The sequence below is a fragment of the Patiria miniata genome, unplaced genomic scaffold (assembly GCF_015706575.1).
Source record: "Patiria miniata isolate m_02_andy unplaced genomic scaffold, ASM1570657v1 HiC_scaffold_18, whole genome shotgun sequence".
In the NCBI taxonomy this organism is placed as follows: Eukaryota; Metazoa; Echinodermata; class Asteroidea; order Valvatida; family Asterinidae; genus Patiria; species Patiria miniata.
The window spans coordinates 14,825,953-14,842,949 of NW_024037056.1; the positions used below are offsets into that span (position 1 = coordinate 14,825,953).

At 36.5% G+C, this 16,997-nt stretch overlaps 1 protein-coding gene and 1 long non-coding RNA gene across 2 annotated transcripts; both read left to right on the forward strand.

Moving 5' to 3' along the window:
- Positions 1–9: 9 nt before the first annotated feature.
- On the forward strand, positions 10–5,588 carry LOC119724816. The gene is made up of 12 exons (XM_038196048.1): positions 10–367; positions 1,495–1,609; positions 1,744–1,812; positions 2,122–2,198; positions 2,411–2,461; positions 2,585–2,649; positions 2,947–3,066; positions 3,198–3,278; positions 3,629–3,767; positions 3,955–4,037; positions 4,338–4,434; positions 4,665–5,588. The coding sequence occupies exons 1-12, from the start codon at positions 143–145 to the stop codon at positions 4,896–4,898; spliced, it is 1,356 nt and encodes a 451-aa protein (XP_038051976.1). The 5' UTR covers positions 10–142; the 3' UTR covers positions 4,899–5,588.
- Positions 5,589–9,942: 4,354 nt separating this feature from the next.
- On the forward strand, positions 9,943–13,160 carry LOC119724818. Its single transcript, XR_005270677.1, has 2 exons — positions 9,943–11,431; positions 11,950–13,160. It is a non-coding gene; the product is annotated as an uncharacterized LOC119724818 (long non-coding RNA).
- Positions 13,161–16,997: the final 3,837 nt, after the last annotated feature.

Here is a 16,997-nt window from a genome sequence, read left to right on the forward strand (position 1 = left end):
GAAAACAAAATGGCTGCGCCCATTCAAGGAAGTGTGACTTGTGAGTTGCGTTAGTTAGGTGAGCAAAATTTATTATTTTGTGGTTAACAACACTCTTTAGAAATCTTGCACTTATCAATTTGTCAAGTAAGATATTTACAACATGAAAGGAGGCAAAGGAGACGCAGGCGGATCAAGGAAACGACGAAATGAAGGACGAAACAGTTCGCCGGGAACATCTCCAGAAACCACACCTGCGAAGGCGGGGACCACAGCGACGGAGGGTGCCGACCGGAGCGAGGCGTCGTCGGTCGAAGCTGTTGCTGGAGATCGCATAACTTCAACCAGTTCTCGGAGTAGTAGGAAGAGGGGAACAAAACCCCAAAAGGTATCAGTTGAACTTGTACAAATTAAGTAGGCAATCCTTAACTTTTAGGTTTTTTCGGAAAAAATTCCGTACTCGGACGTCACTTTTTTCAATTAATTTTTCTAGCGCCAAAAGTTACATCTTTTATGGTTATTCCTCCACTTTCCCTCCTCTACTCTCACCCTCTCCTTTCCTTAATTTCTATTTATTAATCAGTCAGTTACTTCATCGGGATTCGAACCTCTGACGCTTGCTTGATACACGAGACTCTTAACCGCTAGGCCGCGCACGATCGCTGTTGCAATAATCAATCTTTGGACGTATTTGAAGTATCCATTGAAATAAACTAAATATTCATGAGAAAATAAATATTCATAATGACGTATTGCACTATCATTGGCAGGCTCATGCGACGTCATGGTTGTTGATGTCACGTGTATAACGTACCGCTGTCTTTCAGCCACTACAATCAGTTTTGACCGGCTGCTTCAAGTTAGTTCTGCACGACGTATGCATCCAAAATGTGCTCTAAAAACACATTTTGAGTAAATTTTTTTTCACCTTAACACAGCTTCCTGGATTTCTCTTGGTTCAAAGGACAAGGTGAGGTGACAATTAATATGTTTGGCAGCAGATAAATTGACGTCCGAGTATGGAACTTTTCCCGGTTTTTTCTATATTCCAGCACGATTTGAAAGGTCTCATCTTCTTTTGTTGTTATTTGCTTTTTTAATATAACAAATTTGTTTTGTTTTGTTTTGTGATAAAATTGAAAAAAAAAGTGTTGACTTATGACTGTATTCTACTTTTTCTACTAGGAAAAATGTTGCATCCTGACACAACTTTTTTCATTTTTAGGGCCAATTAATTACCTCAATGAACTTATGAACTTAGAAAATACTTTGAAAATGGACTCGACTCTACATGGACTGTGTGTACAACCAAAGAAGTGGTGTCAGGATACTACATTCTTTTCATATTTTCTTTAATACAATTCTTCAAAACCCAGATACATGATTGATGGGGGCCTATTACTATGGATCTTAACCAAGATCAATTTAGTCTGTATATTAAATTTTAAATATCAGTTCATTTCTTTCTTTCTAGCAAGATCTAATTATAAATTAATGCCATTTTTAATCAAACAGGGTCTTCTATCAAAATGCTTTCATGTTGGGAAGTATGTAGTTCTTGTTCTGATTTTGCCTGCCATTCTGAACCACGCGTCACTATACCGAGAAGCTGCAGAACTGAAACCAGAAGGTGAGACCTCATACATCCAGCAATTTGTAAATAATTATTAATTAAATTCTATATTAAAATGAATATCCTTTTTATCTTGATATTTGATTTGAGACTGTTGTGTTTATTTTTTGATCTTTCGATTTTTTGGGTAGGTGAGCTGTATGATGTTGGATGGAATCACAAGCTGTTGCTCAACTGTGCTGGGACAGGGGCACCAACAGGTACTGACATAGACTGTTTTCATTGGTACCGCCATCTTTGTGGTCATGTGGCAATCTTAGGGCATTACAATAGAAATGTCCCATTAGTTTTGGGTTACGGTGGCATAATTAGATTTATTTCTTTTGCTATACCACCAAACACTTCCATCTGGCCACAAAGATGTGGTATCCATAAAATTGACTGTAATTTGGTTTGCCAGGCAGCCCTGTGCTCGGTGCTTATGCTACCCATTATGAAGGGTAGAATCTACTCAACCATGTAGTTTTGGGTACTCAGCAAGTACAATGTATCTCTGTGTTTATTTTCAGTTGTTCTTGATGCGCCTACCGGTATGACTTCAGATGTCTGGTGCTTGATTCAACCCAGGATTGCTAAATTTACACGGGTGAGTTTCTTGGATTTAGACTTTGTTGAGCCCTGTTGGTCAACTCAAGATCACCTAGACTTTGAGTACAACACTTGGCTTGGAGGACTTTCACTTGGAATGTGATGTTTTATTGCCCAGAGTAAATCTAGTTTGTTACCGGCAAGGTCATTTTATTCTAATAGCTCAGTTAAACCAAATAGTTTTTTCTTCTTTTCTCTGTTATCCACAAGGTGTGTTCCTACGACCGTGCAGGGCTGGGCTTCAGTGAAAGAACACCAATGGTACGAACAGCATCTTCAATATTGATGCATTTAAATATTGGAACAAAATTGCCCGATCATAATATGGAAATGCAGTTATTTCCTACCCTTCTGAATATTTGCATAATTTTGTTTTCAATACAGAATTTTTCATCAGAGTCTTACACAGTTGTTAATAAAGAAAGAGGACAGCCTAGCACTGTAGAAAGGTAAGAATTACTTTGGAATGGATAGTCTTAGGGTCACTTGTTCTAAAAAATGAAACCAAATGTCGAATTCTAGATATAATCCTAATTCCATCATAATCCATCAAAATAATGGATAGATAAGGAATTGAAATACCAGAGTGGATACAAAGATATCCAACTCATGAATGGTGGTACTCGGCCTTACCCATCCAAGGGCTCAACCCTAACCCTAACCCACAATCTATTACCGGCCCTCTGATGTAAAGTATCTGTGTTCCTTTTGCTTATATGGAAACATTATTTGTCACTTTATTTCAGGATGTCCACAGATCTGTTTCATCTGTTGAGACTAAGCAGTGACCAGCCGCTACCATTTATCATGGTTGGGTCTGAACTTGGTTCCATAAATGCTAGGTTCTTCACCCAGATGTATGAAAGGTCAGTCAACATTATTTTTACAAAACAAAATTGCAAAGCAAATGTGAAGTGTTTCTTTTATATTCAAGTGTGGCATCCACAAGTTTTGACCTACTTTGAACCAATTTTATCTTTATTTTTTTTATCTCCAGCACTGTGTCGGACCTTGTTCTTGTTGATCCCTTAGTGGAAGGAATATTTGAGCTTGACGATGGAATATGGAGCAGCTTCTGGTGAGTTGTGTAGCTATTTTATACTTTCAAATTTCCATAGAATTTTGTTTTGTAGTTTGTTATGTTTGCTGGATCTGAAGGGCCAGCCTACTGTCTGCTGACTGACTTACTGACTGACTCCCCGACTCCCCGGCTCCCTCCCCAACTCCTCGACTGATTGAGTCACTGACTGACTCGACAAGTATGAGTTATGTCCTATACTGTCAAGCTGAGACTGTCCAACTTTTACTGACCAACGGAAGTTGTCCAGATTAGATGGCCAGCTGTCAAATTTCTGGGTCCAACTCAACTTGTTTCTTTCTTATCGTGTTTTTTTTTGTAATTTAATTGTTTGAATTTTTCCCTTGTAGGTTTGATCACCTGTTGCCTTCATTCCAATCCCTTCAACTCTCTGCTGCCATTGGTCTATCCAGGATTGTCTTGTTGCTAGGTCTGATGGAGCAGCCAATCACAGGCCAGGTTATTCCAGAGAAGGTCGTCTTGAGACAAGTAAGAGCCATTGCTATTGTTTTGGTTTTTTTAACTCCAACTGATTATACTTATTAGAATTTACTTACTTGATGCACAACACTGAGAGATCATAATCAGAGTGAGACAGGCACCTTTTAAAATTCCACAACGTAAGTATCTTTCTGATTAATTTATACTGAAAAATATTTAATTTTTGTCATAACAGAAATATTTGCTGTGTCAGCCACGCCACCTGAGCTCCATTGTCGATGAGCATTATTTCATCAACGAAAGTCTGTCACAGCTGAGGTATGGAACACATCGCATCTTACTCTTTATTGTATTCCTAGTTTGATAAAAGGCCAACTGATTAAGGGGAGGGACCCAAGGCAGCAGGAGGGGTGCGCAGGGGCATTAGCCTCCCCCATTATTTGAATCATTTCCTCTTTGTCTGCCTACAGTTGGATACTCTGATACAGAGATGTACACACAGTGTGCCTCCATTTTCAGAAACATTCTGGCACCATTGGGAGTGGTTGGATTATTTTATTGAGCTACATAAAATTATTATGTAACACTAGTCTATACTTTTTTTCCATTCTTTACCAGAACGGCCTTCCAAGTGAAGCCTTTTCCTGAATCTGTGTCTGTGACGGTCATTACTGGCAACTACTACGATGAACAATTACCTAGCTCACTCAACAAGGTAAGAGTAGTCAATCAACACTTCACACAGGCCAAAAATTATGCCAAACATTGATGGGCAGCTGATTTCCTCAATTTTTGTACTTCTCATGTTTGTCATTCAAAATTGAAAAAACACTGTCTTTGAAAGTCTTTGAAAGCTTGGTATTTCCTCTTTAGGAATTTAGAATATTTAGAATCCTTGATATTGCTTGAATTGTTATTAATTTTTTTTAACTGTTTTTGTTTTAGGTATGGGCTAAATCTCAGCAACGCTTGATGTCTGAAGCTCATCCCAATGCTAAACACATTCTGATTAATGGTGCTGATCATCATATGTTGTATCGGAACCCTAATGCCATCGTTGAACCGGTACGGAAACTGGTTAAGCAATGGCGGGCCAGGAATAACGAGGCATATCAGAAGAGCTTACAGACAAGCGAGGATTCACAACAGAATAGAAACCAGGAGAGTAAAACATCATGATGACCTATTTTAAATTAGGACATTTCTTTATTCCATTCACAAAATCTTGTGAATAATTAGTTTTTTACAATTCAAACAAACTGAGATTTGTCTACTTTCTTGATAAGTTCTTTGTAAAGTCCAAGTTCTTCACCTTTCGACCCAAGATAACACCAGTTGTTGCTACCTTTTGAGAACTGGTTTTTTTTTTATCTCTGTATAATGTTATAACTACTGGTAAGACTTCATATACGGAAAATTTGTGTTTTTTCATTCAATTTTTTTGTCATTCAAGTTGTGAAATAATTTTAACAGACATTCGTGTTATTTATAGTTTACATGAACCAAAATTATGAAATGCAGTGAACAAAATTAAGTACATGTACAATGGATTAAGTAGAGTTACCTAGGGAAAAAGTTGTATTGCTGATTCAGAGCGGTTTATTTATTTTCTGCCGAACAGTTCATCATTCTGGGCTTTGGGGGCATTCTATTACCCTTTTTTTTTTACCCCCCCCCCCATCAAAAAGAGAATGTTTTGCCTTAAAGTGGAGACTTAAGTTGCTAAATTTTGATTCAAGACTTTGTAATGAATCCAAAAAAAATAGCAGATAATAATCATACACAGTGACTGTATTATTTTAATTATTTGATTTTAGCCAATGATTTTATCTTTGAAATAAAAGCAAGTTGGATTTTCTTTCTAAGAAATGTGCTCGTGCTTTTGTTTTATCTTTAAGACGCTAAATAATTGTAATAAGTGACCATTTGATTGTTATTCAAATAAGAGAAGCAGGGGGTTTTGGGGGTGCTCCCTATCAAAAGTTTTATAAGATAACTTAAAAAGCCATAATATTGTTGAATTTTATTTAAATGTGTGTTCTTTTACTCCAGTTTTTTTTTTGAAAACTGGAGTAAAAGTCTTTAATCAACTGAAATGACGAATAGCGATAAAATCGTACTCACTTCAGCCCTTTTTCACCACGAGGAAATAATGTTTTCGCTCTCGGAGATTGAGCTATGATAGGCAAGGAAGGGGTAACAATGTTCAAACCTGAACTTCTCTTTTTTTTTTAAAGTCACAATATTCATGCAAGACGTACTGTAATTTTTTTTTCCGAGTGGTTATGAAGCTTGAGCAAAAGGAAGCAACAAACTTAATCACTATAAAATGTATGAAGTTACTTTGTTTTAATGAGTAAATTTTAGGCGCAAAGACTTTAAACTCAGGCCGGATAAAATAGGAAGAGCGCCCCCATTCAAACGACGGCGCACGCACGTGGCACTGTACGTCATTTATTCTTCGCGGGCGCATGTACGACGTATGACATCCACAACCGTCACAAAAATACAAAGTAAGTTGCCATTTTCATGCCTAAAACTTTCGTTGTTTAACTTAAGTAATTGAGTATAAACCAATGGACGCACTGGGGAACTTGTGGGGAGAATTTGAATGAAAATTTGGATTAAAATTGTGAGGAAAATTGTTGCAAAAATTTGCAGCACTGCACGGAGCGTGACGCCATTTTGTCCAGTGACTGGCGCCACCTCGCTCCATGATGTGCACCTAAGTAACTTAGTTGTGGCAGTGGCACGTGACACACAAGTTCAAGTTGACAATGACATTGTCGATAAAATTTCAGCCAAGAAACATTAATTAATTTTATAACAATACTTATATCTCCACATACAAACCTTTAACATGGCCAACAAAAATTAATGGCGATACTTAGGTAAGTGGGTTTTATGTGGGTGCCTAAGTTTAATGCAAATGGTAGATAAACTGGGCGTGTTTTACCACCCCTGGGCGTGTTTTACCACCCCTGACGTCTAGCATGTCTAGGCAATTGTGTAGTGTAAGGCCCCTCTTTGGTTGTGATCAAATTAAAGCTATTTTTTATCATTCCAAATTCCAAAATGACTTCTCTCAATTGTAATGACATCTTTTGTAATTTTGAACAGTTTCTTGGGGTGAAATTGCGATTTACGGTTGGTGTCGTGCGATTCATGAGCGCAGTATTGCGCTTGCATGGTACATAGTGGTGCTCGCCGTCTTTATTTTGTGTTGAGTTTTGTTGTCATTATTATTATTATGAATGGTCATTGTCCCCCGTTGTTTTTTTTTGGCTGCAGCTGGACGCGGATGTCTACCTAGTTTGCCAGCCACAGATAGCTGAGTCTGAGGCCACCTCGACGACCAGCGATCTTTGAATCCATTTGAGCTGATGAAGAAGTTTTCCAGATGGATGCTTTTCCAAAACAAGTAAGTACGGAACACCATCTGTGAGGATATAGATTTTGTTTTGGATAATTAGTTTGAACTAAACACAGTTTAGTACATATTATACATCAACAATCATTTCTGAGGACAATTTGGGGAAGGTCATTTTTCAAAGATCTGAACAGTCTTCAGTATTTGAGAGCCATGCTCCTCTAGGAAATGTTAAGTATACATTCCCGTTAAAGATTTTTTTTTACAGAAAACCGATAATTGTAGGAAATGTTTTGACACTAAACTTTTTGGAGTGGACAGATGTTTTCGACTGTTCTAGTCCAAAGAAAATTTGTATAAAAAGGGAGACTTGAAATATTTATTAGATTGGAGAATAATTGAGGATCTTTATTCATCCTATCACAGGCCTTTAATTGTGCTTGCCCATCCTTTATTTCATAGGTTTTTTGTAATTTGTTACTTTACTAAGTTTTGTTTTCCTTTTCCTTCTTTGTTGCAATAGATGATAAAGCAAGATTGAAGCAAGTACGAAAGAACACAAGCAAGCAAGCAAGCAAGCAAGCAAGCAAGTCAGCTAGATGTGTTCACTAAGGTAGGACTGACCCTTTGTTTCAGCCGTTAGCGCTCAAATTGAGCCAGTGAACACCCAGGAACTCAAGACCGAGTGAAAGACCGAGGAACTGAAGACCCAAGTTTGCAAGTGGAGTCGTTCGATGGATTGTTCAGAGTGAGCCCAGCCATTTTCCATTCTTAATTGTACCTTATTGTTTAACTAAGTTAACCACCTTGGGTAAATGGCAATTTGCAAGTGTCATGGCAGGCACATTTACAATGTACCTTGATTTTCTTGGTCAAGAGCAAAACCCAATTTGAAAATTTCTAGGACACAAGCGTTCCATAAAAAAATCAAAAAAAAAATCTGTAAGGCCCAAAAAAAATAAGTCGGTCTCTGGTCAGCGCGCGCGTCGATTTTAAGCATGCGCGTCGATCTTTTTTTTTCTTCAAAATGTTCCGCGGTAGCTCCAACAGCGCCCTCTATTTCCGCATCTCCTCATTTTTTTTTTACCAAAGAGCACCAAGGAATGGGAAATTGCACCAAGGCAAATGATCGAAAGCACCAAGGCAAATTATGGAGGACACCAATGTACATGAGGACACCAAAAAGCAAAATAGTACCCGCTTGTCTGTACAATCCAAGCTGAAGAAAAAAAAAAAAAAAGGAAGAAAAAAAAAAAAGCCGTGTGGCCGCGTCAATTCCTGAACTTTGGTCTGACCAGAGACCGAATATTTTTTTTTTTGACCTAACCATAAACTGAAATATTTTGCTGACTTTCAAAACATTTTCTTAACCTAAGAGGACAACAAAAAATCTATGTCCATTTCAAATACATTTGGATTACTACAAAACCCAATTTACAAAAAGCCACAATTTGTAAATTTTATGTGTTCACTGATTATCTTTTTGTTTTGTTTTAGAAAATGTTCATAGTTTCCCAGAGTGGTTGATATATTTTGTGTGTTTTGTCAAATCTGCCTTCTGGACAGAGCTTGGTATGAAGATAGACCACAAAAACACAATGTAGGAGCGATTCTCTTTCTGATTTCTATTTCTCATTTATTTTGATATTAAAATTGTCTAGAATACAAAATATACTGTGAATAAATGTGAAATGTGAAACGCAAAACTCCAAATCGTAAAAGACAAATAATGGTCCATTTTTGTGACGCCACAAATTTAATCACACATAAATTTATAAACTATCCTTGTAATGAATGAAGTTTTTTTGGGAATTAAAAACCGAAACAAATTAAAGAAAGAGTTTTAGGCTAGTTGTCCAGATAAGTAAGATTTTGACAGAACACATGACATGTTTGTGATGTGTGGGTTGGTGGTGGGTATGTGTTCGTGACGTGTGGGTTGGTGGTGGGATATTGGTGGTGGTTTCTCCACAGGTCGTCGGCTCAAATTGAGCATGTTGCAAGACATCAGCTGTATTCCGATGACCTCAGGGATCAAGATGGATTATGGGATCTGTATATCCCTACATCCAAACGCGAGATCGACAGGACTATGGGATCGTCTATATCCCCATGTCCATCCAGGGGCGGATCTTGGGTGGCAATCAGAGGGGGGATCAACTCCATGGGAATAATAATAATTGTGCGTAGAAAGCGTTTTCCATCGTACCAATAAACTCAAAGCACCTTTATACATTTATTAACCTGTTCATCAGGCCATGGGAAATGGCGACAGCCAATATCAGCACTCAATTGGTCCTTGCCCCTCACAGATATCCGTTCATACTCCTGGGTGGAGAGAGGCAATTGTTGCTAAGTGTCATGCCAAAGGACATTAACACCATGTTCCTGGTGGGGTTCGAACCCACTCACCTTCATATATGAGTCAAACACCATAAGCATTGGACCATGGCATCCTACAGGAAGCATATTGGATCATTTCTGTCACTGGCACCATTAGTGGAAAACTTGCCCCTGGATCCGTCCCTGCTGCAAGGCTCCAATAAATTATATTTATCTGGTGCACCGCCTTTAAGGCATAAATATTCTTTGGATGCAAACCCTCTTCGAACTGTCCAGTATCGACTACAAGCAACAGTCTGCCAGCCAGCCAGCCAGCCAGCCAGCCAGCCAGCCACTGGATATAATTTTTTTCTAAATAAATGTGGATCACCAAGTAGTGAAATGAAAATTTTCACTTTCTAAATAGGGCTTTTTTTTTAGTTCAGGGGATCTGCTATATCCCTCTGAGAACTTAAAGGCTATGGGATCTCCTATATCCCTATGCCGTTGGGGCTTAGGGAGGTGCGGCGGTATCGATTACTAATTGGAGTCTGACTGGGTGCTTCAATTGAGGTGCGGCGAAAATCCAGCACAGATTCAAGGGGCGAGTTGCGTCCGCGTGGTAGGTCCGCCTTCCACGTGGGGCGTGGGTCCTACGCAGCGGCCTGGAAACCCTAGGATGCCGTGCCATAAAGGAGCAGGTAGTGCGTCCCTCTTTATAGGGGCGTGGCCCTGTATTCACAGCCGGCAAACGCTGCTACTTCCTATCAGACCGCATGAACCCGTAAGGGGGATGGACTTAGGGGGGCACGCATATAGGTTAGGGTGCTTTCCTGGTCCTTCGGGGCTGGGCGGGCGGACCGGACAGTCGATAACTGTGTCTGGCCCTCCGGGGCCTACCTTTTATCCAGCAATGGGCCTGACGATACTGAAAGCGTGTTGGGGCTGGTATCCTGGGACCTTCTCGTGGTGGCCCTGTTTAAACAGACCTTACCAGGATGGTTGATCTGCTCAGTGAACATGACTCATAAGCCGCTTCAAATTTGCCTGCCATCTGTCCTTGCATCTCACTCTTCTCATCACTTACAGTGTGCATAAATTTCTTCTGAAAAATGGAACTTTCCGATTTTAAAATCAAATTCGTCAAATTTCCTGGGTTTTGGGTGTCCAAATTCAGCAAATTATTGCAAACTCTTTCTTTAGTATTCTGATTCATGTTCACTGGCTGGGTCACAGTGCAAAGGGTGGAATTCCAGTCACAAATTGGACATTTATACTGACCGCATATCATGCTCCAAGCTGTCAACTGAAAGTGCATTCTTTGTGGGTTTTAAATTTTGGAAGCTAAAAATTGAGTATTCTTGGTCAGTTGTCTTTGATGCGTTTGTGTCTGAAAAATTTTGCCCTTTGCATTATTTGTATGTTTATTTTTAAAACTATGCGTACAAGTTGGAGAAAGTGATGTGTATGCATCTACTAAAACTCACGTACACTGAAATAATCTTATCTTTTGGCAAGAGTTAGTCGACAAATCAGCGACAGAAAATAATGTCATGATCAATTTAGCAATCTACATTGTATTTGGTTCCAATTTGAAAAGTTGGATGATTAATTTGCAGATTTTCTTATTAAAACTGCTTACATGCTGCAGTCCATGTTGCTTATTAATCCGACCAAAACTTCCTAAAGAAAACCAAAGGACCAACTTCGATCCAGCAAATTTATAAAGTGTTGGTTTCCAGAAAGGACAAAGAAATCAAGCTTAAAAAAATTATTGAATTTTGGAACATTTATAGTAAAAGCACAAAAGCCATATTTCAACAGGATTTTGGTGCAAAAATAATTTGGTTGAGTGCAACTCTGAATAGCTAGTATTTCAAAAAGTGTAGTTTTTGTTTATTTGTTTTTCCCTTATTTTCTTTGGTTCATGCTTTTGATTATTCAGGTCACCCTTGCTGCACAGGAGACTGGAAGAAACTAGACACGGCTGCTGACAACTCTACAGTTACAACGTAGCAAGGTGAGCCAGCAAAAATGTGTGTTTCTTAGGAATCGATGCACTGAAGATGTTCAATATTTGACAAACATTTACAGTATTTGACAAAACAAATCACTTTCTATTTACTTGGGACAGCTCACAATTAATCGTTAAAGTTCATGTAGTTCTTTTAATTGCTAATTCCAATCGCTGGTGTATATGACATCTTCTAACAGGATTTTTTATCGCCATTTGCAACAGCCAAATTGGGGGGTTTTTTGGGGCAACTTTTATGATGGCGCTGAAATCAAATTTCCCAAACTGTTCATATCTTCTTTCAGTATTAAATACAATTTTGTTATGAATTCGTGGCAGTTGATGTTCCCAAAGTATTTTAGTTGTCTTTTCTTGATGATTGACACAACTTTCTACCCCCCACTGTTCACCAAAATGTACCCCTCATGAATAAGAAAGCCACTTGTACCTTGCCGTAATTAATATTTAATTAACATAATTTCACTCTTGACATGTGCTGACTTTTTTATCTCTTTTTATTTCAGCTGATGAATTTGCACTTTGGGAACGTGGTGCACGCCAACAGGTCGCTATTGAAATCATGCTACAATTAATTATGAGGAAATCTTGTAACATCTCGCGATGAAAATTTAATCAGAAAATACCGTCAAACCAAACTGTGCATTTAATTATTTGTTTCAAATAAAACAGGTTAGACCCTTGATTTTTAATTGAATTTTGAATGCAAAAGAAAATCGAAGAATCTGCTCTATCACTGAATCATTTAGAATCTTACTTACTCTGTCATTAATTTAAACAGCTTAAAACTTCCTTCAAACTTTTGAGTAATATATAATAATGCTTTAAGTTTTGCTAAAAAATTTAGGGCTAGTATTTGTTGAAAGTTGATTTAGTACGAGAGTTGGTTGAGTAAAACCTGACAATTTTGATAAAAGTGCAAGGTTAACCCCTTATTATTTTTAAGCTATCGGTCAAAACTTTGAACAGTAGTTTTTGTCCGTGAACCATATTTAAACAAGTGCATGCTTAATTAACGGAACTGTTTTTTCTCTTGATTGTGGCATAAATGTTGCCAAGATGGTTTTTTTTATTGGTGTTTTCATTCACAACAATTTGCCTTTGCCTTGAAGTAATAAACATTTTACCCAAACTAATTTTCATGTGAGCACATTAGCTATTATTATTTAATCAAATAGTTGTTGTAAATTTGTCCTTTGATTTAAAATTTAGTTTAAAAGTTTGTCACTGACTTTGCGTAATTTAAAACTTTGATTTTTGACCGTACGAGCTTGTGTATTTCAAGAAAATAAAATATGTTTTGTATTTCTCTTTAAAGATACTTTTTTACATCAAGTTGTGAATCTTGTATAAACGGAAGTCAAAATTATCTGAATAAAACTCTATATTATCAATATAAAATACATTGCAAAGTTTAACTCTCATTTTATTTGTGTCTTTGATTTGGGGAATTGGGTTTTTAAGGGGGAAAATATTTTGATTTAAACTGTTTCCTTTACACTTAAAAAAGAAGGTAAAAATTTGGGATGTTAACTTGTTTAAGATTGTGATTATTTAAAACTTTGATTTTTGACCGTACGAGCTTGTGTATTTCAAGAAAATAAAATATGTTTTGTATTTCTCTTTTAAAGATACTTTTTTACATCAAGTTGTGAATCTTGTATAAACGGAAGTCAAAAATTATCTGAATAAAACTCTATATTATCAATATAAAATACATTGCAAAGTTTAACTCTCATTTTATTTGTGTCTTTGATTTGGGGAATTGGATTTTTAAGGGGGAAAATATTTTGATTTAAACTGTTTCCTTTACATTTAAAAAGAAGGTAAAACTTTGGGATGTTAACTTGTTTAAGATTTAAGAAGAACAATACTTTAACTTATTCTAAGGAATAAACCCTGAGCAGGTTGACGCCCTGAGAACAAGGTTGAGGCACTGGGAACAAGGTTGAGGCACTGGGAACGAGGTTGAGGCACTGGGAACGAGGTTGAAGCACTGGGAACGAGGTTGAAGCACTGGGAACGAGGTTGAAGCACTGGGAATGAGGTTGATGCACTGGGAACGAGGTTGAGGCACTGGGAAAGAGGCTGAGGCACTGGGAAAGAGGATGAGGAACTGGGAAGGATTTTGCAACACTGAACAATTTAAAATAAATAGGAACTAGGTTGACACTAAATATATTTCAAGAAATTTATTCAAACAAATTCTTTTTAGAAATGCAATACATTTTTTAAGGAATATAATTTCATTCTAAGGGGTAAACCTTACAAAATAAAATTCCAAAGCGTTAATCTTACAAAAAGTTTCAAGGCGTTAATGTTGCAAAATTAAGTTCTTGCGACGTAAAAGTTCCGAGTGTAAAATCTTACACACTACAAGGGGTAAACCTTACGAAATAAAGTTACAAGGGGTAAATCTTACATAAATTAAGGTACAAGGCGAGTGTAAAGTTCCGAGTGTAAAATCTTACACAATACAAGGGGTAAACCTTACAAAATAAAGTTACAAGGGGTAAATCTTACATAAATTAAGGTACAAGGCGAGTGTAAAGTTCCGAGTGTAAAATCTTACACAATACAAGGGGTAAACCTTACAAAATAAAGTTACAAGGGGTAAATCTTACATAAATTAAGGTACAAGGCGTTAATATTGCTGAAGTTCCAATTTTGACAGTTTCCACCCAACATTTTAATCCATTATTTCCTTGGAACAAAATATTGTTCCCGAAAAAGTTTAATTAATGTGTTAAGAAGAACCTGAAGAATGTTCCTGGCGAATTTCAAAGAATTTCATTTTTGGCAAAAATTGGGAAAAAATGCAAGGGGTTAACCTTACTTTTTTAATAAAATTTGATCAACAAATAATTTTTGTGCAAACGACTCAGCAATACCTTTTGACACAAGACAGACTAAAAAACCCTTCATCAGTATGTTTAAGGGGCCCTCAGACATCTCCCTAGCAAGTTTCAAAGAATTTCATTTTCGGCCAAAATTGGAAAAAAACGCAAGGGGTTAACCTTACTTTTTAAATAAAATTTGGTCAAAAAATAATTTTTGTGCAAACGACTCAGTAATACCTTTTGATGCAAGATAGTTCAAAAAAACCTTAATAAGTATGTTTAAGGGGCCCTCAGACATCTCCCTAGCAAGTTTCAAAGAATTTCATTTTCGGCCAAAATTGGAAAAAAACGCAAGGGGTTAACCTTACTTTTTAAATAAAATTTGGTCAAAAAATAATTTTTGTGCAAACGACTCAGTAATACCTTTTGATGCAAGATAGTTCAAAAAAACCTTAATAAGTATGTTTAAGGGGCCCTCAGACATCTCCCTAGCAAGTTTCAAAGAATTTCATTTTCGGCCAAAATTGGAAAAAAACGCAAGGGGTTAACCTTACTTTTTAAATAAAATTTGGTCAAAAAATAATTTTTGTGCAAACGACTCAGTAATACCTTTTGATGCAAGATAGTTCCAAAAAACCTTAATAAGTATGTTTAAGGGGCCCTCAGACATCTTCCTAGCAAATTTCAAAAAATTTCATTTTCGGCCAAAATTGGAAAAAAACGCAAGGGGTTAACCTTACTTTTTAAATAAAATTTGGTCAAAAAATAATTTTTGTGCAAACGACTCAGTAATACCTTTTGATGCAAGATAGTTCCAAAAAACCTTAATAAGTATGTTAAAGGGGCCCTCAGACATCTTCCTAGCAAATTTCAAAAAATTTCATTTTCGGCCAAAATTGGAAAAAAACGCAAGGGGTTAACCTTACTTTTTAATAAAATTTGGTCAAAAAATAATTTTTGTGCAAACGACTCAGTAATACCTTTTGATGCAAGATAGTTCAAAAAAACCTTAATAAGTATGTTAAAGGGGCCCTCAGACATCTCCCTAGCAAATTTCAAAGAATTTCATTTTCGGCCAAAATTGGAAAAAAACGCAAGGGGTTAACCTTACTTTTTAATAAAATTTGGTCAAAAAATAATTTTTGTGCAAACGACTCAGTAATACCTTTTGATGCAAGATAGTTAAAAAAAACCTTAATAAGTATGTTAAAGGGGCCCTCAGACATCTTCCTAGCAAATTTCAAAAAATTTCATTTTGGGCCAAAATTGGAAAAAAACGCAAGGGGTTAACCTTACTTTTTAATAAAATTTGGTCAAAAAATAATTTTTGTGCAAACGACTCAGTAATACCTTTTGATGCAAGATAGTTAAAAAAAAACCTTAATAAGTATGTTAAAGGGGCCCTCAGACATCTTCCTAGCAAATTTCAAAAAATTTCATTTTCGGCCAAAATTGGAAAAAAACGCAAGGGGTTAACCTTACTTTTTAAATAAAATTTGGTCAAAAAATAATTTTTGTGCAAACGACTCAGTAATACCTTTTGATGCAAGATAGGTCAAAAAAACCTTAATAAGTATGTTAAAGGGGCCCTCAGACATCTTCCTAGCAAATTTCAAAAAATTTCATTTTCGGCCAAAATTGGAAAAAAACGCAAGGGGTTAACCTTACTTTTTAATAAAATTTGGTCAAAAAATAATTTTTGTGCAAACGACTCAGTAATACCTTTTGATGCAAGATAGTTCCAAAAAACCTTAATAAGTATGTTAAAGGGGCCCTCAGACATCTTCCTAGCAAATTTCATTTTCGGCCAAAATTGGAAAAAAACGCAAGGGGTTAACCTTACTTTTTAATAAAATTTGGTCAAAAAATAATTTTTGTGCAAATGACTCAGTAATACCTTTTGATGCAAGATAGTTCCAAAAAAACCTTAATAAGTATGTTAAAGGGGCCCTCAGACATCTTCCTAGCACATTTCAAAAAATTTCATTTTCGACCAAAATTGGAAAAAAACGCAAGGGGTTTACCTTACTTTTTAAATAAAATTTGGTCAAAAAATGATTTTAGTGCAAACGTCTCAGTAATACCTTTAGATGCAAGATAGTTCCAAAAAACCTTAATAAGTATGTTTAAGGGGCCCTCAGACATCTTCCTAGCAAATTTCAAAGATTTCATTTTGGGCCAAAATTGGAAAAAAACGCAAGGGGTTAACCTTACTTTTTTAACAAAATTTGGTCAAAAAATGACTTCTGTTTAAACGACTCAGTAATACCTTTTGATGCAAGATAGTCCCAAAAAACCTTAATAAGTATGTTAAAGGGGCCCTCAGACATCTTCCTAGCAAATTTCAAAAAATTTCATTTTTGGCCAAAATTGGAAAAAAACGCAAGGGGTTAACCTTACTTTTTTAACAAAATTTGGTCAAAAAATGACTTTTGTTCAAACGACTCAGTAATACCTTTTGATGCAAGATAGTTCAAAAAACCTTAATAAGTATGTTGAAGGGGCCCTCAGACATCTTCCTAGCACATTCAAAGAATTTCATTTTGGCCAAAATTGGAAAAAAAAACGCAAGGGGTTAATCTTATTTAGTGCAAACGACTCAGTAATACCTTTTGATGCAAGATAGTCCCAAAAAACCTTAATAAGTATGTTTAAGGGGCCCTCAGACATCTTCCTAGCAAATTTCAAAAAATTTCATTTTTGGCTAAAATTGG

Excerpts from the sequence above, each read along its gene's own strand:
- LOC119724816 (XM_038196048.1), top strand. The coding sequence starts at position 143 with ATGAAAGGAGGCAAAGGAGACGCAGGCGGATCAAGGAAACGACGAAAT. Across the intron at positions 3,279-3,628 it reads GGAATATGGAGCAGCTTCTG|GTTTGATCACCTGTTGCCTT; the intron begins GTGAGTTGTGTA and ends TTTCCCTTGTAG. Across the intron at positions 4,435-4,664 it reads TACCTAGCTCACTCAACAAG|GTATGGGCTAAATCTCAGCA; the intron begins GTAAGAGTAGTC and ends TTTTTGTTTTAG.